This window comes from Myxine glutinosa, chromosome 10 (assembly GCF_964187855.1).
Source record: "Myxine glutinosa chromosome 10, kmMyxGlut1.1, whole genome shotgun sequence".
NCBI classification, from domain to species: Eukaryota; Metazoa; Chordata; class Myxini; order Myxiniformes; family Myxinidae; genus Myxine; species Myxine glutinosa.
The window spans coordinates 20,597,439-20,620,813 of record NC_136270.1 but is presented as its reverse complement, the minus strand read 5'-3'; the positions used below and the strand labels follow the sequence as shown (position 1 = coordinate 20,620,813).

Below are 23,375 nucleotides of genomic sequence, written 5' to 3'. Positions count from 1 at the left end.
AGGTGGCCCCATCGCCGCCAGCGTTGAATTCCTTCAGCCACTTGTCACGACGAGCAGCACTCATCTTGATAGGAGACTTGTTCACACTTTGTGTACACTCTCTCACTGTAGTACACTGCCTCACTGCTGTACACGCTGGGGACGCAAGTGGACGCAACGTTTTGTTTTTGAGATCGATCGCAGTTAAAAATTTCGATCGCAGTTACAAATTTCGATCGCAGTTTAAAATTTCGAAAAATTCCCTAATTTTTTTTAGCGTTGCCAGACATTTTCGACCAAAAAGGGCATTTTATTTTATTTTTCCCGAAAAAGGGCGAAATTCTTTTTTTCTCCGAAAATAGCAAAATAATTTTTTTGCGCGCAAAAAAGCCGTTTTATGTGAAAATTTTTTTTTTTTTTTTTCACATAAAAATCCGATGTGCAGTGATCACACCAAACCATCAACACAACCACATCCAACTAGCACCTCTTGAAACTGGAATAGGGACTGTTAAGAATGAAGATAGCATGTTGTTCCCCACAACCTGCTCCTCTTTCCACAACCTTGGCTTTTGCACCTTTTGCAAAAGCCCTCGAGCATCTACCCTTGCCAAGACCTTCAGGCTACCTCCTAGTGATGCATCATGGTAACAGTGCTCTTGAGGGCATTGGCTAAATGTCTGGAAGATCTCGGAGTAGGTTGGTACCCTAGAGGTGTAGTGTGCATGACCCTCCATTGCGAGGACTTGCAGTGAAACTCACCAATCCAACCAGGATAGGTGGAGCTCTTTAGCCTTGGTAGGCCGTCCACCTAGGAGAAGGAAATTCTGATTGCAAATCCCCCTGCTGTCTTGCAGGGTTTGTCTCAGACGATGGCTAGGTCCACAGCTGACTCTGTGGTGGCGCCAGGAAGGGCATCCAGCCACAGAAAAGATGCCTCAAAAATGCCTTTTGGCGAAGCAGCCATTAGGTGAATCATGGCTTACACATGCAAGCATGGAAACGGCCGTAAAACAATGATGACAATCCATTTGTTTGGCTAATCACGTGTGTTTAGACAGTGTCACACGACGTATCATCAAAATTAAGCCTAAAGCCGGTTGCCCACGGGATATTAATTCCCAGTGTGTACAGTTCCCGTGTTTTAATCTCATGTGGTTCAAGTAGGGGCTGCACATGTAAAAATAAACAAAATACGACAGTGTGTCTGTCCAGTTTCCTATCTCTCACCGCTTTGCACGTCGTCAATGTCTTAAAATGATGCTTCCAGAATTCAAATGCACTTCCAAATTGTAATATTTTCAACCCAGTCAAAAGTACCATAGTCAAAAGTACTTAGGTTTTAGTTTTTATCGGCGCATTCTTGTTATCGAGTTCCGTTTAATAAATATTATTTTTGTACATTTTACATCCGTCTCGGGTCGAGTTGATTTGCAGGGTGAAGACACCTGCGCGGGGCCCGTACAGGTGAGTCGGTATTCTTCTTCCAGGCTTGCATATCATCCGCCATCAATTGAAGTGAATGCCTTCATTAACGCTCGTTTCCATCCGTGGCTTACTCTTGGTCTTAACTGAGAGCAGTCCACACGACATTGTCCAAGTGTTCGCCATGTTGGACGATGTCACAGCATTTTGGTGGGCGACACTTCAAGGCCAATTGTCAGGAAATTGTTGTTGTTCTATCGTCCTACAATCATACGAAATGTCATTCCATCCAATCACCATTCCTTGATGGGCATTTGTGCTCGTTGTATCGATTTGGGCCCAAAGCGTTTCTGCCCTCAAAACTGGTTGCGTTGCTCATGGAAGGATGATAACAAGAATTCGACATGTTGGCAAGTGATGTGATGCGAGTCATTTTTGTTGCTTTTAACCTTACCATTACCGGAGGGATGCATGTTGTCATCCACTGTGAGCTCGAGCGTTTTGACTTCATTCTTGATTTGCACATCACCCAAGCCATCTGGTGGTTTATCATGGTGAACAGATTTCTGCACCAACGGCTTGTACCTTGTGCTCCACAGTAAACCACCCAACTGAAAAACATCACGACAATCAGAATGATGGGGGGTTTCTTTTGTTGTAACATTTCCCAATTCAACAAATGCCACTTTAACAAATGCTAAATGAGTGGAATAGAGAATCTATCCTGAAAATTGACTTTTGGTCACAGCAATACAAATTAACAGCCAACAATAAAAATAAAATAAAACGAGAAGAAAAGACATAAAATGTCATAGCCACCTGTGGTTTTAGTAATTTTGCTGTGCGGAGTTAAAGGCCGCCAGTTGGCCATATTTGGTCGGTTTACAAAACAAAATCTTCTGCTTATGTATACTCTCATGTATCATCTTTATGCCAAGTTTGAACAATATCGGTGCATGAATGTCTGAGGAATGGTTGGGACACGTTTAAGCAACAAAATGGCTGCCAGTCGGCCATCTTGGATCTGATCTAGAAAAAAAAAAATGCATATGCAAGCCACCATTCATCATCTGTGTGACAAGTTTGAACAACATCGGCAAATGCATGTCTGAGAAATGGTTGAGGAAGTTTTAAATATCGTTTTATTTTTCCAACTAAAATGGTCGCCAGTCTACCAGTCGGCCATATTTGATCAGATCGCAAAATAAAGTGAGGTTGCACGTGCATGCCATCATGTACTGTGCTTGCGCCAAGTTATAGCTTGAGCTCGAGTTAGATAGGTACCGAGAAGCTTTGGGCATATTGGGGTACATGGATATTGGCAGGAATGATAGGTAGCTTATAGGAAGGGATCAGTGATTGTATCTGTTATCACCTGTGTGTAATTATGGTGATGTCTGAGCGGGTCTTATCAAAAGGTGAATGCACTATCTGTGTTTGTTAGCTACGATGTGTTGTTGCTGTTGGGATTCTTGGTGGGGGCCGATTTTTGAAATGTGCACTCATTGGTCGGACAGCTGCCAGACTCCTACCATATTTGTCGCTCAACTCCACCCACCAAGGCACCCAGACAAAATAATATGGCCGCCATCTTGGTTTTTCTGGTGGACCTAAGTAATCAGGCTTGTCGGCCTCTGCTGATTATACACTGCCCGGGTTTGTTGCGTCACATTTCCATTGGCTTTGTTTGGGTCGCGTGTTACTCACGATGAGGGATCTTGAAAAATGTAATCAATGTCAAATGAAATTTATTAGTAAGGTTTAATAAAACCCACCAGCACACATGGTATGCCGCTCCCTAAAAAAATAGCTTGATGTAATTTTTAAATGGAACTATATTGGGGTTAAACAATCCGTGACCGTTTGACAAATCAGCTCGTTCTGATATAACCGTGGCGGAGTGTGACATGAATGAGAGGTGTCAATTAAATTTGATAACGCATTAAATGTGTTCTCCAACATTATCTTACTTATCCAACCTTATCTTGGTTGGACTATCACCAACTATTGTTGGATATCTAGGTTGGACACTTATCCAACCAAGATATTCCAGTTTTGTATTTTGAATTAATTGTCTGGAATTTGTAGAATTTGTTTTTCATTTGGTAGTTGTGGGTTATGGTGTGTAAATAAAGGTGGAAAAAAAAGCCTGATTTAATGCAAATTAATTCCAGGCTACAAGGTAACAAAAGGTGAAAAATTTGAAAGTGGGTGTAGATTTTCTATAGGCACTGTATACATATATACATATATCATCCTAAAATATGTAATTTGGTGTCTGTCTGAGTCACAGACAAAACTTCACCAAGAGTCACATGATGGAGGTTGCAGCGATTTCACTTCTACTCCACCCAAAGGGGGATTTGCGTTTTAAACCAACTCCATGTTGAGGTGTATAGCCATATTAAGATAGCTTATTTTGATGTTTTTCCAAGGCCGCTTCTAATAACAAAAGTAATTTTTAATCATCTCTGAAATATTGGGCTGGTCATTCAGGCGGCCGGAGAAAAGTGAGGCGAGTTTGCCATCTACAAACTCGCCCTGGACTGTGATATGGCACTCTCTGAACCCCACAATGTCAACATTGAGGAACTTTAGTTCGTTCACCTGCTTTCAGAGCTGATCGTCTCTCTGATGCATGCCCATTGTTGTTGGCTGGATCAGATAGGGTTCTCAAATTCCATGAGGCCAATTTTACAACGGGAGCTGGGGTTTGGGTACATCTGGGCTGGTCGGTCCATGGAGCTTTACCTTCGACTCATCATACTTGCGAAATCAGAACCCTTTCGTGTTCCGATGAGGTTTTGACATTCTTTTTTGTAAGATCTACAGTGGGAACAAGTAATCACATGGTAAAGGTTGCGAGCCTATACCAAGTGCTAGTTTGAGTCCACCACAGGTGGAATCATTAGGAAATGCAAATCTCCATGGCAACCAATAACTCCAGTCATAAGAGTCAGAGGGTTGACCTATGTACAACTGTTACGGATTCGTCACTTCCGTTGTGGTGGCTTTCATCCACTTGAGACATTTCTGGTTCCATGTATTATTATTATTGTTGTTTGAGGGAAATAGCAATTATTATTGTCAAAAGGTAAAAGGAATGTTTTAAAATGAAACAGGAACCGGACGGCGATGAAGAGGAAGAAGAGGAGAGAAAAGGGCGGAGCGAGTGAAGTCGGACAAGAAGTGAGTCGCTTCAAGGTCCAGGGCGAACGTTGTCGAACGAAAGTCGCTAGTGAACTTTCGGGGTTCCTGGGAAAGGAATTCCTACGACAGAGTTGTCATCGCTGTGACCGGTCAACCTGCGTGTCAGATTTTGCGATCGATTCAGGAGAGAATCATCGCCGTGCCGTGCGCCACGAGACCGGGTCATCGGCCATTTTGACTCGCACAGGACTTGTGCTTTGCCCGCGGTTTCGTTTCTTTTCGACAATTCTCACCGCATTCAGACGTCAATCTGGGGCGTGTGTGTCACGTGGCTTTTTGAAGGCTAATTCGTCCATACCCGAGGGTGTGATCTCTCAGTCGCCTGTAGGGCGCCTTTGGATTTCCCAGTCGCCTTGAGGGCGCCTTTGTACAGCTGTGGCTGTGTGACTGTATTTGCCATCCGAACGGGATTCTGGTCTCGATCGGACCTCGTTCTGTCGATCGCTGGAGCGAATCAACTTTGGGCTTGAAGCCGGGAATAAGAGACATTGGGGATGTTCGTGTTTCACTCACTTGGAGCACAGTGAGTTCTATAATACCAAAACTGATGGTACCATCATAGGACATGGATTGTACTATTGAATACTATTATTGTTGTACTGTTATTCTTGTGTGATATTAATACAATATTTATTTGTGAGTAACAATTGAGGTGGCTTCTCCATTGATCTTTGACATACAGAATAACACATTTTTCTGCCGTGACTCCTCTCGGGGCTCGGAGGTACATCGTGACCAGGGGGTCGGGGAGGAGCACGTAACACAACACTGACCCAACATTCTGCTCCGCCCTGGCATGACTACCACACTAAACCTCCGGAGGAGTATAGAGCAAAGGCCAAGATAGAAATAGTTGAATTTTAGCTCTTTCACGAGCCTCGATCTTGTATACAAAAAAGAAATATATATTTAAACCCTTTCACTCCTTCCAGAAAGAGCCAGGATCGACGATATAGGATGTGGACTGCCTCTTGGTGGACCAGAGAAATAGTTAGTTAGGTTTGAAATCTGACTTTTCCTGCACCTATCAGCATTGGACTGTTTTCCAGAACGAGACAGAACAACCACCAACCCCTCTAACGCAGCACGTCAAGACACACTGAACACACTGATGCAGTGCTCTCCTCAGGGCATGAAGCTGTACTCCACCATCCAGCATAGTATTTCAGAGTACATAATAAACATCATATTCATATAGCTTTCTCATGATTTGAACAGATTTGAAAATCACCGTGTCTGAAGCAAAACATAATCCATAAACACTGGGCTCAAATCTCGTCAAATGTGTGTAGATGTGTGCTGTTCCTCCACAACGGTATATGCTTCATGCAATTTACCTTCCCATTCAACAACACCTTCCTATGTAATTTAGATAACAATCTCAAAGGCAGACCGATACAGACCATACAGGTACGACCTATTCTCAAATTATGCAAAACATCTGTGTCTCGGCCCTGTGAAACACCAGGATGATAGTTTATAGCTGGGCCAAGATTAAAACCCAGGCTACATGGCTCAGAGGTGAGTGTACATGCATCTCAGCTTTCCTGCCAGCCCAGTGCTCCTGTGCTGCTTGGCATATATAATCCATTGCATCATGACACCACAATATAATGGTGTACAAATCGATTCATTACCTCTTCTTTGGAAGGTGCCGTGGTAATCAAACTGATGAGGATGGTAGTCGCTGCGGCCATCACCGCTGCTACAATGGAGAAGTACAGGTAGTGTAAACGCAAGCCAGGTGGAGCAAGATCAGGCATCCCGCACTTTGGCTCAGGGTAAACAAAGTCAACGACCATGCGGGCGACACCAGCCACCAGTCCCACCATAAGGCCCCAAAATGCACCCTAGAATGAATGAGAAGAACACCTCCAACAGCTATCTTAACCAAAAAATACATGGATGCAATTCCTTGACTGCACAGAAGATGTTGAGAGAAGTCATCAAATTGTATATATATAACGCTTACATGCGTTTACTATTGTTTCACTTATTTCTGATGCCCACTCCTGCACATCATGAGATGCATATGGCTGCCGAAGCAGTTTCTTGACTATTGGACACAATCCTAGACAGGGCGTCACTCCGACACAAGACACTCGAATGGCTCATTCATCCCAGTAAGCTGGTGCTCATTTCGGCGACATCGGAAGGATGACAGGCTGAGTCAACCACACCTCAGGGGCGGATCCAGGGGGGGGGGGGGGGGGTACAGGGGGTGCGCACCACCCCCCTTCGATCCAGGATGAGGGTGCAGACGGTGCGAATCTGCTGAACTGTTGGACCAGGGAAGAACACAAGGAACTGCAGAAACTTCCAAGAACGCACCAAATGCCGTTTCTGACGATCATTTAAAAAAAAATTCCTGAGGGAGGACCCCCAGACAGCCCCTTTATCCCCCCCCCCCCCAGCACTATAGTTTCATGCACCCCCCCCCCCCCCCCCGTCCTGAAATTCCTGGATCCGCCCCTGCACCTGGTGTTAATTCAACGGCCGACTGGGATATTTTTCACAGTACATAATACAGTAAAAATCCCCGAGCAAAAATCCTAGAGGCTTTCACTTCTTTGGAAGGTAACATGGTAACCAAACTGATGAGGATGGTACGATGCATATATAATAAATCGTACTGCCTATGTGCATATATAATACACCCCAAGCCAGCACCCTAACCGTTAAGCCAACACAGGCTTATACCTATTTCTGAGGACATGTGATACAGGAATAATTTTACATTGTTTATGAAGTATGACAAACCACAGAGTAAAAATAATCCCATGAAATGCAAGTTCACCAAAAAGCAATTAATGCCCTGTTCAGTCTTCTTAAAACGAAAGATACATCCATTAAATTCACAACCACCGCCACAGTCAAGACCAAATTGAATGTTTAACATGCTTTTTTTAGCATGAAGCACGCAGAGCACTCACGGACTCATTCGTGCGTGACCAGAAGCACGCAAGGATAAAGATCGATGCAATGGGAGGCTGCAGGTACGAGCTCACAGCCTGGATGTAAACAAACAGTTGTCCTCCGTGAGCCTCTTGCACAATGGGCATCCACAGCACAGACACCACAACAAGGAAAATCACGAACATCCTACAAGAACAAAAGAACACAATAAAACCACAAAGCGCTGGTAAGAATAGTTTCAATAAAAAAACCAAAAAAAAAGACCACCTTTAGAGGCCATTTTTCCCCGCAAGCGGGGGTTGGCCTTTTTCGGGAACTGTGGTTGTTGTTGTTTTTCGGTCCCCTTTTTGAAGCAATGTTTTACGGCCGGATGCCCTTCCTGACGCCAACCCTTTTTGCCGCCTTTAACGACAAGCAGGGAATTACCAGTGAACTGGTACTCAATTAGCCGACCTCGGAAGGATGACAGGCTGAGTCAACCCCCCTGGCGTTAATTCAGCGATTGACCGGGATTCGAACCCAGGATCCTAGGATCCTAAGCCGGCACCCTAGCCGCTAGCCCAACACCAGGGATTAATCTTGCACCGTATTAACAACCTGTTGTTTGAGACATCATACAATACAGTAGAACAATTATGTTTTTAAAGATGACCAACTTTCTTAAAGTTACCTACATTTCCAAGGATCTGGGACGATTGCACTAATTTGTCTAGAAACTAAACAATCTAAACTGCTCCCAAGGAGGAAAAATTAAGTCTGCATTAATTGCATGAACAAAACCAGCCGAGAACCAACACTACAGGCGATCTTGTTCCAAGCGTGCAACACGTTCTTTTGACACGTCCCGTTATTTTGGTGGTGTATAGGCAACAGACCACTGCCTCAATCCCTCCAGAAAATAAAAAAAATAACCCGGGTTATGTACAGGAAGCAAAAACATGTGTACTGCCAATGTGCATACATAATACATCATGTTTATATAGCTCGGATAATTCCAATTGCACTGGCCCATGGGGTGACACCAGAGGCCGATACGTACTGTCACCTTCACAAGGCCCATTATGTCTATCGGCTCCAACCTTTTGATATTTGATGATCCATTTAACAGTTGCTTACGTTGTTTTGAACTGAACGGAAAACTTATGGATTGTGAATATGGCCCACTTACAAACTGAAATATAATTGATGTGGAGCATTAAATTGGTCATTCTGAACCCTAAACAACTTCCACACAAACGATACCATCTCGGGAACTTTTCCACAAACCTGATCTTTGGCGCACGTACCGAGCACACACTACATACGGAGTGATGCGGTCACCACGTCACATAATTGCATGCTCTCAGCCAATCAGCATCGCGGATTGCCGTCCGGGTGTGTGGTTACGGTTTCACTTTCAATATCGTCATTACCCCCGCAACCAAAGGTGGATGGAGGTTGTGTTTTCACCCCTGTCTGTCTGTGAACAAGATATCTCAAAAAGTTATGGACAAATTTGGACGAAACTTGGTGGACAGGTTGTGTGTGTGACAAGGACGAATCGATTCAATTTTGGTGAAGATCTGAATATGTATGTGGATACGAGAATTATTTAATTATCAAGTGATTCTTCACCATTGAGAGATCAAGTGAAAAGCGATATAAAACACAATATATAAAAAAAGGTTATGGACAAGTTATGAGTAAAGTTGGGGGACGAGTTGGTTAGGTGTCAAGAACAAGCCGATTAGATTTTGGTTCAATCCGAATCCAGATCCGGCCTATCAGTGGGATACAGAACATAAACTCTTTAGCCTGGTGGGGGGTATGCGCTATACCGAGTGCCAGTCTAATCTTATTTTATGTTTATCCTCAAATGGGATTGGGGATTTTTTTTTTTTTTCAACGTGATGGAATCAATGAAGGTATGCAAATGTATATATATCTATCCATAGTTATTTTTCCAAAAACAATGTAATGTTGACCAATAAAAACACCCTTCCATATGGTCTCCCAAAGAAGCAATGCAGGAACATCGAAAATAAGCCCATTATCATTCATGAAATAAAAGGTGAGAGCATCCTGCAATTGATTTTACCACCTGATGAAAATTCCTAAGCATACCAATGTTTATATGGATACAACAAAGTCATTTATGATTACTTTTCTAGATAAAAAGTGTTCTGGGCCCCATCGTATTTCTAATAGTAATCAATAATCTCTCTGGCACTCTGGAAAATCCTCTTATCTATTCGCTGATGACTCCACCCTCTGCCATGACATTCATGCATGATCAAACACTTGGAATATATCTTACAATCCAGACAATTCTCACTCTCACTATCCCTCTCCGAAAGGACTTTTTTTGCAAACCCTCCCATCTACTTTCTTAACAATCATCTTGAAGAAGGTCAGTTATTCAAAATCCTGGGTGTCACTGTCAGCCATGATCTTTGTGTCCCTCCCTCCCCCACCCAGGTTTTCTGCAGGGTGCACATGGTCCACCATCAACCCCCTTCTGGTGAAACAACCTAAATCCAAGATCACTGCTCACCTCCACTCATTTGTTCCTCTTTCTTCCCATCTGTGGAACCAACTTCCACATTCTCTTCAATCTCATTCTTCCCTCCAAATCATCGAGACAGCTGTTCACAACCATCTCGGGTGATTCATTCAACCATCCCATCCAAAATCATGATTTTTTTTTCTTCTCCAGTTAACCCCCCAACTCCCACCCCCACCTCCTTCCAAATTCCTAGTTTTCCCTTCCTGAGAGTTTGTTTCTGTATCCATCTTGTCCACCCATTTATCCCATGTATGCACACCTACCCCTTATTCCTACCCATTCCCATTATTTGTCCAAGTCTCCCCCCATTTTGTTCTTCAACTCTGCTGTTGGTGTCCCATTCCCCCTCTCTACTGTTGCGTCCTGATCCGTTCAGTGTTCAAGCTCTTCCACGAACCTAGACTGTGTGAAAAAATGAATGAATGAATGATCGTTTTAAGGCCATTTTCCCCCGCTAGAGCGGGGGTTAGCCTTGCGGGCCCCATGACAATCATGGTTCCCTGTTTGAGGCAATGTTTTTATGGCCGGATGCCCTTCCTGACGCCAACCCTTGGTCACGCTCTTCGATGTGCAGGGATACGGTGTACCTATTCTAAATCGGGGTACACACCGTGATCATTCATCCCAGCAAGCTGGTACTCAATTTGCCGACCTCGGAAGTATGACAGGCTGAGTCAACCCCCCTGGCGTTAATTCAACGATCAACCGGGATTCGAACCCAGGACCCTAGGATCCCAAGCCGGCACCCTAACTGCTAAGCCAACACCAGGCTGTGTATACAAAACCTAGACTGTGTATACAAAAAATAAAATAAAACTGCACCTCTACCAAATGTTGGTTGCAGAACTAAATTGGAAAGTTAGCTAAGCAGTCTCCAGGTACAGATACAGTGAGTGTGTGTGTGACAGGCATTCAATTTAAGGAGAAATCTTGGTTATTTCTTCATGTCGAACAAGACACGACTTTTGAGGAAATATCCAGACACCACACATATAGTGGAAAGGGTTCACATCACAAAGTACTCGATGCAAAAAATACCATAGAGCTAGTTTTGAAAGTTCCGCCTTATGATCTTAGCCCACAATACAGTTAAAACTCAGATAGAACTAACACTTGAAAATTTTAATTAACAATTTAATAATTAATAAGATTTGAAAAATATAAAAATAAAAGTTATAACTACTTGGATTATTGTGCAAACTACGAGTAATTGACGAGGCAGTTGCAGCACGCTAATGTCTGAAGAAATACAGATACGCAAAGATAACACTTGAAGGTGAATGTTTATCTTTCATCTTACCGTCCCACTATCATAAGTTCCCGTTGTTTTGCGTGGGGCCGCCACGCACACCATAGGTCCATAGTGAAGAGGGTTGACGCACTGTTGAACACTGACGTAAGCGAGGACATGAGAGCCGCCAACATCACAGCCAGCATGAGTCCTCGTAAGCCTGAAAGAGACATCACCATAAAATGCTCACATGACATTCACTTTTAATGGTGAACAAAGAACCAAAGAGGTCATTCAGTATCTTTATCAACTCTAAGGGTTGTTGCAAAATAAATGATACTTTTTCCCCCAAAGATGAAATGAAGTTTCAATCGGATGAAAATCCAACCAAAGGCTTTATTTCATTCAAAAATTAAAAACTCATGTTTAGTACGCGTCAGTATGTCCACCATTAGCTTCAGAAACCATTTGAAGTTGACTTTTAAAAGATTTCAGCAAAGACACGACCATTAGTCGCAAATATGACGGAGACAACATGCAGGCAACGTGCGCGACACGTCATGATTACGCACGCGAAATTTGAATTAAAAAATCGCGGACATGTGGTCAATACAATCTGGGGGGGGGAAAAGTATCATTTATTTGGCAACATGTGGTCAATATAATCTGGGGGGAAAAAAGTATCATTTATTTTGCAACATGTGGTCAATACAATCTGGGGGGAAAAAAAGTATCATTTATTTTGCAACATGTGGTCAATATAATCTGGGGGGAAAAAAGTATCATTTATTTTGCAACATGTGGTCAATGTAATCTGGGGGGAAAAAAGTATCATTTATTTTGCAAGATGTGGTCAATGTAATCTGGGGGGAAAAAAGTATCATTTATTTTGCAACATGGAGTCAATACAATCTGGGGGGAAAAAGTATCATTTATTTTGCAACATGTGGTCAATACAATCTGGGGGGAAAAAGTATCATTTATTTTGCAACATGTGGTCAATACAATCTGGGGGGAAAAAGTATCATTTATTTTGCAACATGTGGTCAATACAATCTGGGGGGAAAAAGTATCATTTATTTTGCAACATGTGGTCAATACAATCTGGGGGAAAAAAGTATAATTTATTTTGCAACACCCTATATTCACTCTAACCTTACCTCCACCACCGAAGGTGGATTGAGGTTATGTTTTCACCCCTGTGTGTCTGTTTGCTCGTGTCTGTGAACAAGATATCTCAAAAGGTTGTGGAAAATTCGGACGAAATTTGGCAGAGAGGTAGTGTATGTGACAAGGCCGAAATGATTCGATTTTGGTGAAGATCCGGATCCGGCTAGTATAATTTTAAGTGATTCTTCACCATTGAGAGATCGGGCGAATAGCGATAAACAACATGATATTTATAAAAGTTATGGATGAGTTATGACATCTCGGTTGCATGTCAGTTTCTAATCGGCCACGCAGGTGTGATTGCAAGTGTCGGATCAGGTAATGTCACTGGGGGGTCAGATCCAGGATACATGGGAAAAGGGTGGTGGGGTTGAAAAAGACCAATAACCACTTACCACTGGGCAGCAGCTCCATGACCAACTTTGGATAAGCTATGTCCGTGCATCCCATGGCGTTTCCACAAATCCGCTTGCATTCTTCACTGTCTGCACAAGCCACCTCATCTGTACGGTGCACACATACACAACTACCAATTAACTATTAATAGGTTGATCAAACGACCATAGTAAAGGAATTCATTGCAAACCAAAAGTTTCTACGAATAGTTTTTCCCCTCAAATAAATGATTCGAGTCAAACCGCAAAGACTTCCATGCAAGGGAACGGTTTTCTGACAAGCACATATTGGAGGAAGCATCTGGTTTACATTGTAGTTATTATTCCTTTCCAAAATCAGCAATAAAAAAAAAATACTTAGTCTGACTTCGCAATCCATCATTAAGCACCAAGACCAGAGGATTTTAGTTTGTGCAGTTGCTCAAGGCTGGCATTATCATTATGGTGAGAAGAATAATCAGCACAAGGCAATGCAAGGCTTAATTCACTCGGTTGGATGATAACTCGTAATTTTTATGTTTTTAAAAATTTTTCCCACTGCATACACTACATCAAATCAGCAGATCAATATCTCGGACAGAGAACAAGGAGATGCAGTACCTGGGTAAAGCACACGGCTTATCATCCCGGTCATCACCATCATGAAGAGGGGAAGCACCTTCATCACAGAGGCAAAGAGCGAACCACCTTTGGCATGCAGCAGGTTCTTTGCAGAGAGTGAGCGCTGAACAATCACCTTTAGCCACACAGTACAGCAGACACAGGAAAAAGAAGACCAAAAGTCTAACAGTGGCGTAGCCAGGCTTGTAAAATATTATAAACCACAAACACATTATTAGCTTTTTAAACAGTCGCTAATGCTGTTTATAACATTAAACAAAGAAATTTGGAGGAATCTCGACACCCATGAGATATGTTTTACTGACAGAACTGAGCAAAGATCAACTGTAATTTATATACCCCACAAGGGTTGGAGGTGTGCTCATTTACCATACAGCTAGCGAGCGCTTGCCAAGCCAGCCGTTCCTTAACGGTTTTGAATCGAGTTCTTGCTCGAATGCTTAAACCACTTGGCGATCTCTCCACAAGAAACTTGGTAAATGAACACACTTACCGGGTAAAGGTCATGAGACCCGATCATACAGACTTGACATTTAATATGGAATATTTTTTTTGTGGGGGTGAACATACTTTTCAAGATCTCTTAGAACCAAAAGTTCATTGGAATTATGTTGAAATTATTCTAGATTTTGTTAATGAATGTGACCTTTAAAAGAAACAAAAACCACATTTGACATTTCGAAACAAATAAATTGTTCCTTGAAAGTTATGTAAACTGATATCGAACTCAATTCATGGACAGTACTGTGTTAAACTTCTGTACGTTTTCCAGAAGTATCTCTTTATTTTGCACATTAGCGAAATTTTTTTTTAACAAAAACAAAAGTTAAATTACGACTGGGATTACGGACAGTAAAATTACAGTTCAGTACTTCGTGTGAACCCCCACGAGCATTCAGTAGAGCACGTACACGTTGAGGCATGCTGATCACGAGATTTGCCAAGGTTTGGACAGGAATCGCTTGCCATGCAGTGACAATAGCCTGCTGCAATTCACGCACAGAGGTTGGCTGCTGGTCCAAGTGGTCGATTTGACGCGTTAATTCTGCCCACAAGTTCTCTATCGGATTCATATCCGGGGACATGGCAGGCCATTCCATATGCTCTACACCACGGTCAGCAAGAAAGTGTTGGATCATGCGAGCACGATGAGGCCGTGCATCGTCATCTTGGAAGACAAAGTTTCCTCGAAAGGCTGCACGAGCAAATGGAAGCAATGTTTCTTCCAGAATGGCCCTGTACTTGAACTGGTTCAGGTTTCCATTCAGAACAACCAGGTCAGTTTTGCCCCCTGCATGAAAAGCAGCCCAAGCTGTCACCCCACCACCTCCAGCTTGGACTCTTGGCACTATACAATCTTTGTTGTAGGCTTCATGCACTTGTCTGCGCACTCGGACATCTTGACGATAGACCAGAAATCTAGACTTGTCACTGAAGATCACGTGATTCCAGTGTCCTGGCTGCCATTGACGGTGCTCTCTGGCCCACTGCAATCGGCGCTGGCGGTGTTGTCTGGTCAGGCGTGGCTTTCTCAGGGGACGCCTGGCACGATAGCCTGCTTGAACCAGTCGTTGGTTGACTAGCCTTCTGGATACAGGCACATTTGTCAGTTGCTGCCACTCAGCCCTAAGCCGATTAGCTGACTTGGTACGGCCATTGCGGACTAACCGGTGCAGCTGGCGATCATCCCTCCTTGTGGTTCTGCGGGGACCTCCGGGCCTCGGTATTGGAGTAGGGACACCCCTCTGAGCATTTCGTTTCAGGATCTTTGACACCTGACCTTGAATGATGCCATACTGCCGAGCAATAGCACGCTGTTTCATGCCGTAATTTCGAAAAGCCACCACTCCATGACAAACAGCATTGTCGAGTTGACGGACCATCTCCAGAGGAAGCGGCAATAACTTTTGGAGACGTGCAGCAGTTGTTTTACACTAATACAGAACGCAAACAACCCATGCATACCCGACTGTGAAGCCAATCATCAAATGCACCTGTCCGTACATTTTGCCACGCCACCTGTGATATAATCCTGTTGTTGACTTCTTGCTGCGACAATCAGTGACATGGTTCTTTTAACAAATAAATCACCAAAGTGTAAAAGAAACTCACCAGATTGATATACTGAGTTAAGAAAGTAAACCCAAGTCAAGAAAGAAAAAAAAATTCCATATTAAATGCCAAGTCTGTAGATCGACTAATATATATATATATATACCTCAAAGAGGAATGACCTTTCCTGCAGCTCTCGAAGTGAGCAAGTGTTTATGCCGTAATGACATCATATACACGACCGGACAAAAGTTTGAGAACACCTCAATTTTTCCAGTTTTTATTGAAATTTATGCAGTTTAATGTCTCAATGTACTCTGAAATTAAGCATAGAACAAATAAACAATTGGAGATAAAAAAGAAATCATAGAATCATTTTGCTTAACAAAATCTAATTTAAATTTTTGACTCAGCAAAGTAGCCACCTTTTGCAGATATAACCGCCGAACACACTCGTGGCATTCTTTCCACAATGGAAATCAAATATTGTTCGGGAAGTTCTTCCCAACACTGTTGCAGAATTTCCCACAAATGTGTTGCACTTGTAGGTTGCTTTGCTTTCACCCTTCTGTCCAGTTCATCCCAAACCAGCTCGATGGGATTTAAGTCTGGAGACTGTGCTGGCCATTCCATGATTTGAAGTCGACCGTCTTGTTCTTTTCCTCGAAGGTAGTTTTGACATAGCATGGAGGTGTGTTTAGGGTCATTATCTTGCTGTAGGATGAACCCCTGACCAACAAGACGTATACCAGAGGGTATTGCATGGCACTGCAAAATGCTGTGGTCGTCCTTTTGGTTCAGGGTGCCAGTCACTCTGTGCAAGTCGCCGACTCTGTATCCAGCAAAAGAGCCCCAGACCATCACGCTTCCTCCTCCATGTTTGGCAGTTGGTGTCGCACACCGAGGAACCATCCTTTCGCCGACGTACAAAAACCCTGCATGATGAACCAAATATTTCAAATTTTGATTCATCGGTCCAGAAGACCTTCTTCCAGTCTTCAGTAGTCCACTGGCGGTGCTTCATGGCCCAAGCAAGCCTCTTTTTCTTATTTTGCCATCTTAGCAATGGCTTTCTTACTGCCACTCCACCTGTCAAACCTGCAGCTCGAAGTCTTCTCTTCACAGTTGAAACTGAGACTTGCTTACTTCGACCAGTGTTAAGCTGTGCTTGAAGCTGTTGTCCTGCGAGCCGCCTATCACGCAAGCTTTTGACTCTCAGAAACTTGTCTTCTGATTCTGTTGTGGCTTTGGCTCTGCCAGACCTCTTCCTGTCAGAGTTTCCTCCAGTTTCCAAGTGCCTTTTGATGGTGTAGGAAACTGTACTCACTGACACCTTGGCTTTCTTTGCAATTTCTCTAAAGGAAAGACCTACACTTTTAAGGGTTATAATGGTCTGTCTGTCTTCCTTGACAATTGCGTTTTTCTCGCCATTATGATAGCAATATACTACTTCCTGCAGTGCAATAAAAAAACAACACAACAACAGGCATTTTAAGGCCATTTTCCCTGCTAGAGTGGGGGTTAGCCTTGCGGTCCCCATGACAATCTTCTCCATTTTGCCCTATTTTCTGCATCTCCCCTTGTTAACCCCCTTGCCCGCATTTCTTCTTTCACCATCTTTAGCCAAGTCTTTCTCGGTCTTCCCCGTCCTCTACTTCCGTCTGCATTCATTTCCATCACTCTTCTCAACCAGTCACTTTCATCCTTCCTCAACACATGACGAAACCATCTCAACCTGTTTCTCTTCACAGCATCAATCACAGGCTCTATTCCCATCATCTTTCACAATTCATCATTTGTCTTCCTCTCTCTCTCTCTCTCTCTCAACGATACTCCACACATCCACTGAACCATTCGCATTTCCACCCTTTCCAGCCTTCGTTGTTGCTCTACATTCATTACCCATGTCTCGCTCCCATAAATCATTACACTTCTCACACATGCAGCATACACCTTTCCCTTCAGCTTCAACGACACTCCCCTCCTCATCAGCACGCCACTCAGTTCCAGAAACTTCTTCCATGCACATCTCACTCGAGCAACCGTTGCCGAGTCTGATCCACCTTCTCCATTCAGCATGTCTCCGAGGTAGCAAAATGTTTTCACACCTTCCAGCTTCACGCCGTCTCCAAGATCCAACTCAACATTTCCTGCAGCTCCCTCTGTGCACACCTTACATTTGAATGCAGCTGCTACACTGGTTAATGACCCTCTCAGACCACGACATTTTTGATGAACCCACTCAGCACACATTGTACATTGAATGAAGTTCACTCCGACACCCTTCCTGCACACAGCACACGGCCACTTCCCAGTTCTTTCCACCTCACCACATGCTTTACCACTTGCCATCACGTTTGTCTTTCCGATATTCACCTTCAGACCTTTTGACTCCATACATTCCTTCCACTTGTTCATCTTTTCCTTCAGTCCATCCATACTTTCCGCAATCAACACCAGATCATCTGCATACAATAACTCCCACGGTAAACCCTCCTTTACGTTCTGAGCCAGGACCTCCATCACAGCTACAAATAGTAGTGGACTTAGTACCGACCCCTGATGCACTCCCACCTTCACCTCAAACTCACCACTGTTCCTATCCTTCGTCCTTACAGCTGTGCATGCTCTTTTGTACATTGCCATCACTACTCTGATCAACCATTCCTCCACCTCCAACTTCCTCAATGTCCATGTCACTACTTCACGTGGAACCCCATCGAATGCTTTCTCCAGATCAACAAACCCAAGAAACAACTTCTTCCTCTTCTCCATGTACTTCTCCTGCAACTGCCTTACAATAAAAAGCATGTCTGTCGTTCCTCTTCCTGGCATAAATCCAAACTGCATTTCGTCAATCTTCACTTTCTTCCTTATCCTCCTCTCTAACACCCTTTCCAATACCTTCATTCCATGCTCCAATAACGTTATCGCTCGATACGAGCCACAGTCCAGAGGGTCACCTTTCCCCTTGTATAGAGGGATGAGGGTACTCAGTTCCCAATCCAATGGAATGCGGCCTTCTTTCACCACCAGATTACAGATCTCTGTCATTCTCTTCACACCCCAACTTCCTGCTGCCTTCAACATATCTCCCAGAACTCCCGTCGGCCCTCCCGCTTTTCTACTCTTCATTGCTTTTATCGCTTCCTCAACTTCCTTCTCAGTTGTCTTCTCTGCCGGTCCTAAAACTGGGTTACTCTGTATGTCGCCTCCTACCACAACAACTTTTTTTTTTCTTTTTTTTTTTGTATACAAGATTCCTAATTCCTAATCTTCCTAATACAACTTCCTAATCTTTCACGTTTTACATCAGCTTCTCTATTGCACTCCAGAGCTTGTGCTTCTCTTCATCGCTCCGACCGACCTGCGGAGCATATCCCGAGATGACATTCACCAAGAGCTTTCCAATCATCATTTTCACCTATCATCAACCTTTCACTCACTCTCGTCACACTCACCACACTGTCTACAAACTCCTCAGAAAACAGGACACCAACACCATTCATGCCTTCTGGGCACCCTTGCCACACAAACTTGTATTTCTGTCCCTGCCTACCCTTCACCATTCTCACACCACTTCCCTTCCATCTCGTCTCTTGCACACAACATATGTCCACTCTTCTTCTGATCAATACTTCCACCACTTCTCCTGATCTCCCTGTCATTGTCCCTGCATTCCATGTCCCAAACCTCAGAAACCGATCTCCACTTCGGGCATCAGACGTTTCGTGGTCATAAATGGAGTGATTTCCACCCTTCCTTCGATCGTGTTCCCCACCTTGAGTTTTGACGAGGGGGAGTGAGGGAGTTGGGTCCCACACGATGTACTTCGGGCTGTACCCTGCCCATATGTAGTTGTAATTGTCATGGTTCTCTTTTTGAGGCAATGTTTTTCTGGCCGGATGCCCTTCCTGACGCCAACCCTTTTAGTCGCCTCTTACGACACGCAGGGATACGGTGTACCTATTCTAAACCGGGGTACACACCGGGAACCGGGGTACACACCAGGACACACACAAGCAAAAGCATTTTCAGAATACAAAAAAGAATTTATCTTGTAGTTGTTTTCCAGCAAGTATGGAAATAGAAGTTGAAGCTCAAAAAACAAGGATGGGCACCAAAACCAGGTGTTTCACAGATGTTTGCATCATGCTATGTGTTATTCTCACAAGGGAACGTTCAGCTGGCAGTCACTTCTGCCAGCAGTTATGAAAGTAACATGCCACAGTGTATTTTAAAAAAAAAACCCCCACAAAAAGTGAGAATGTGTGTTGGCATCCCGGCAAAGTCCAACTTCCTGCTGTCATTTACAGACAACCCATCAGCAGCATGGCAGTGATGCAACAAGCACATCAAATTTATGCGAATCTTAATGTCACCTAAAAGCGATTGCGAGTACAGATGAAACGGACTAGAAGTAGTTGAATGTGCCTGAGATTTGCACAAATATGACACTTTACGAGCAAATGCAAAAAGGGAGAGAAATGGCAACTACGTTTCATTTTTAGATAGACAGACAGACATTAGGGCAGATCAAGGTGATGTGGACATTGTTGAACATGCAAAAACAGGTCAATGCTGGAATCTTTCACCTTAATATTGGTACATTTTTAAAGGGAGAGGGGGGAAGATATTACTTGAGAACAGTTAGAAATGTATAGGTTAGTATGCTCCGTGTTTCAGGTAGTTTAGCCAATTTCGATGTATTGAGTAGGGAAATGTTAGCTTAGGGATTGTCCTATTTAAATGTGCATCATATGAAGGGTGATGCATTGCTCAATAAATAGCCAGGTTTTAAAGTAAGGGACCTGGATGCAAAGTCTTATGTGAACCCCGAGTGTGGCAACATGTGAGGCCTTGGGAAAGAAGGGAGGACTTTGAGAGGATAGGTCCGGAGAGTGAGGGGAGGAGTTTTCGGGCTCTCCATCTTCTATGCACTTTCACGAGAGATGAGAGGGCACGAGAGAGTTGTTTTGGCCTCAGAGCGGATGGGACAGTTTGATTGGGACCTAAAACTAAACGGTTGGCACTCCATCCACGTGGTTCGTGTCCTGCTCGTGTTCCTGTTCATGGCCAATTTTGTCACCTCCTTTGTCGATGAACACCAGTGCTAAGGTTAATTCGGTTCTCGGTTGCCTCAACATCCCTGTGCTCAAGTCTGATGTGTGGCACCATAGTTTTTTATTTTTGTTTCTCTTGCAAATAATTATTTATTGCGATTCTGTGTTTACCCTGATTCTGTGTCTTTAACCCTGGTGTTGGGTTAGCGGCTAGGGTGCCAGCTTAGGATCCTAGGATCCTGGGTTCGAATCCCGGTCGATCGCTGAATTAACGCCAGGGGGGGTTGACTCAGCCTGTCATCCTTCCGAGGTCGGCTAATTGAGTACCAGTTCACTGGTAATTCCCTGTTTGTCGTAAAAGGCGACAAAAAGGGTTGGCGGCAGGAAGGGCATCCGGCCATAAAACATTGCTTCAAAAATGGGACCAACAAAAACAACAACCACGGTGCCCGAAAAAGGCCAACCCCCGCTTTGCGGGGAAAATGGCCTCTAAAGGTGGTTTTATTCTGTGTTTACCCTCTCCCACCCCCTCCGCCCCCCCCATCCCCTCCCACCCCCCCATGTCACCGTCATTTTCCACCGTCACGTTCTAATTCCGCCTGTTAGTTGTGGAGGGGGAATAAACCCTGCTAAATTCAGAGTAAGGATCTCGTGTACTTCTTGTGATTCCCATGCGTGCCACCACCATTATTTGATTTCCATCCAAGGGAGAAAAAGCCAGTACGGTCCATCTGTCCAATGTTCTGTTTTAACAGACTGCTGGACATATCATCTAACCTGAACAAGTAATCCAGGAAACGACAGACTAGGGCCAAATCAATTTGGGAAAACAACAAGATTGTGGTATGCTGTAGAACAGATGTGAATCATTAAGTTCCTTGTAAAAAACAAGAAACACGTTTGAATTCACATGCGATTGTAGACTCGATTTGGTGATGTAGGTCTCATGTAATTGTGTTGTGTGTAAATGGGGGCAGTGAGACATGGAAGATAAAATGTCTGAGTGGTGAGACATCTTGAGTATTCGCACAGTTGTTTTGGGCCATCATCCATGTGAGGATTAAATGTGATGAACAAATAATTTTGGTCAATTGCAGAATTACTCTCAATAAATAACAGAATAATTGGATGTCAGTGTCACTTCTATACCAGAGGCCCTCATGTTGGAGAAAAATACAACTCGTGTCCATTGAAAAAAGAAAAAGAAAAAGAAACTAGAATACAACCTGAGGAAGAATTTAATAAATAAGATTATGACATGTGATGAGACCTAGGTCATCATTTCACATGAGAGTCTTGGTAAAAGTGAACCAGCATGTAGTGGAGACATTATTTTAATACAGTATGTAATATATACATATATATTGGCTTTGGCTTGACAAGGCTTGTGGATCACAGGCGAAACGGCTGCCCGAGACTAATTCTGCTCCTGCGGTTCGCAGCAAAAAAAAACAAAAAACGAGACAGTTCGTTTTATTTTCATTTTTTTGGTGCGCTGTGCTCGTTTTAATATACATATACACATCTGGAAGATCATGATGCATTTTGTAAAATTGTAAATGTTGAAACACCTCTGACAAATAAACATTCTTCTTTATAACTTAAGTATAAACTGTTGTATAAACAACTTAAGTATAAACAACTTAAGTTGCCAAAATCAAGACTCTGCTCACCTTCACTCCTTCATTCCTAATTTACTCCCGCCTCTGGAACAAACTCCCTCACTCTCTTCAATCCCACTACTCCTCCAGGTGTTTAAAACAGCTGTTCACCACCATCTCTTATCTTCCCCCATCCAAAACCTTGATCTTTTCTACCCCCGGTAATTCACCCCAGATACACTTTTTTGAAATACCAACTTCTTTCCTGGAAGTCCTAGCTGTGTCCATGTGTTTTATACCTCTCCCCTCACTCCCCCACTGTTTTACCCCTCTTCCTCCACGCCCCCCCCCCCACCACCTTCCCATGCCTCCCCCACCCCTCCCCCCCAAGCCCACCCCTTCCCACAGATCTTCCGATGTCCCTGTTAAATGCTGCTGTACTTGTGTGCTTCCCTCTCTCCCCATTTTGTCTCATCCTCCCTTTGTTGTATGTTTTGTTTGTCTGATTGTTTTTTTTTGTGATTAATGTTAGCTCTTACACGACTCTTACACAAACCTCGATTTTGTATACAAAAAAAAAAAAGAAAAAAAAAAAGAAGTACTTGAGTTGAGATAAAAGCAAGACTAAAAAAAAATTAAATTCCTAATTTCCATTTACATGTGAACTTATAAAATATTAACTTTATAATACAACTTGCAAAGATGAAAGCGTTGGAAAAAATAATTAGCTGTGATACAAAACATTACCTATAGATAGTGGACACATAATATAATATAGTAGTGGACAAAAAAAAAATGGAAACAAGGGTAAACGGGCCATACATGTATGCAAAGTATGGGGTGACCAGCACATGATATCCACATGTATGTGACTAGGATGTGAAATATGCAAATCTCTTCCAGGTAGTCCTCTCGCAATGTATATATAAGCGGGCTGCGGCTCGAGTCCGGTATCAAGAGCCAGCTTGAAAGCAAGATGAGGCCTCTAACTTCAAACAGGGTGCAATTGTTGGTGTGCAATTGACAAAGGCTGCGGAAATTGCTAACATGTCCCGAGGAACTGTATCAAAGGTGGTCAGCCTGTAAAAAGAAGGAAAGCCATCATCGAAGGGCAACAGTGGGTGGGCGGAAGCACATGCTCAACAAGTGTGATGGAGAAGCATCAGT

General features: G+C 43.4%; 1 protein-coding gene across 3 annotated transcripts in view; it reads right to left on the bottom strand.

The window, feature by feature from the left end:
• Nucleotides 1-23,375, bottom strand: part of LOC137434379 (sodium/myo-inositol cotransporter 2) — a 130,070-nt gene that overhangs the window by 25,131 nt on the left and 81,564 nt on the right. For 2 of the 3 annotated variants that reach the window (XR_013624683.1, XM_078785439.1), the window contains exons 10-15: nt 13,472-13,607; nt 12,872-12,979; nt 11,376-11,526; nt 7,548-7,716; nt 6,252-6,464; nt 1,859-2,015 (exon numbers count right to left, since the gene is read on the bottom strand). Coding sequence is in view for 2 of the 3 variants with exons in the window: in XM_078785439.1 (XP_078641565.1) it covers nt 1,859-2,015; nt 6,252-6,464; nt 7,548-7,716; nt 11,376-11,526; nt 12,872-12,979; nt 13,472-13,607 (934 nt within the window). In the remaining variant the exon portion in view is untranslated. The remainder of the gene's footprint in view (nt 1-1,858; nt 2,016-6,251; nt 6,465-7,547; nt 7,717-11,375; nt 11,527-12,871; nt 12,980-13,471; nt 13,608-23,375) is intronic. The other variant, XM_078785440.1, reaches the window with a different exon arrangement.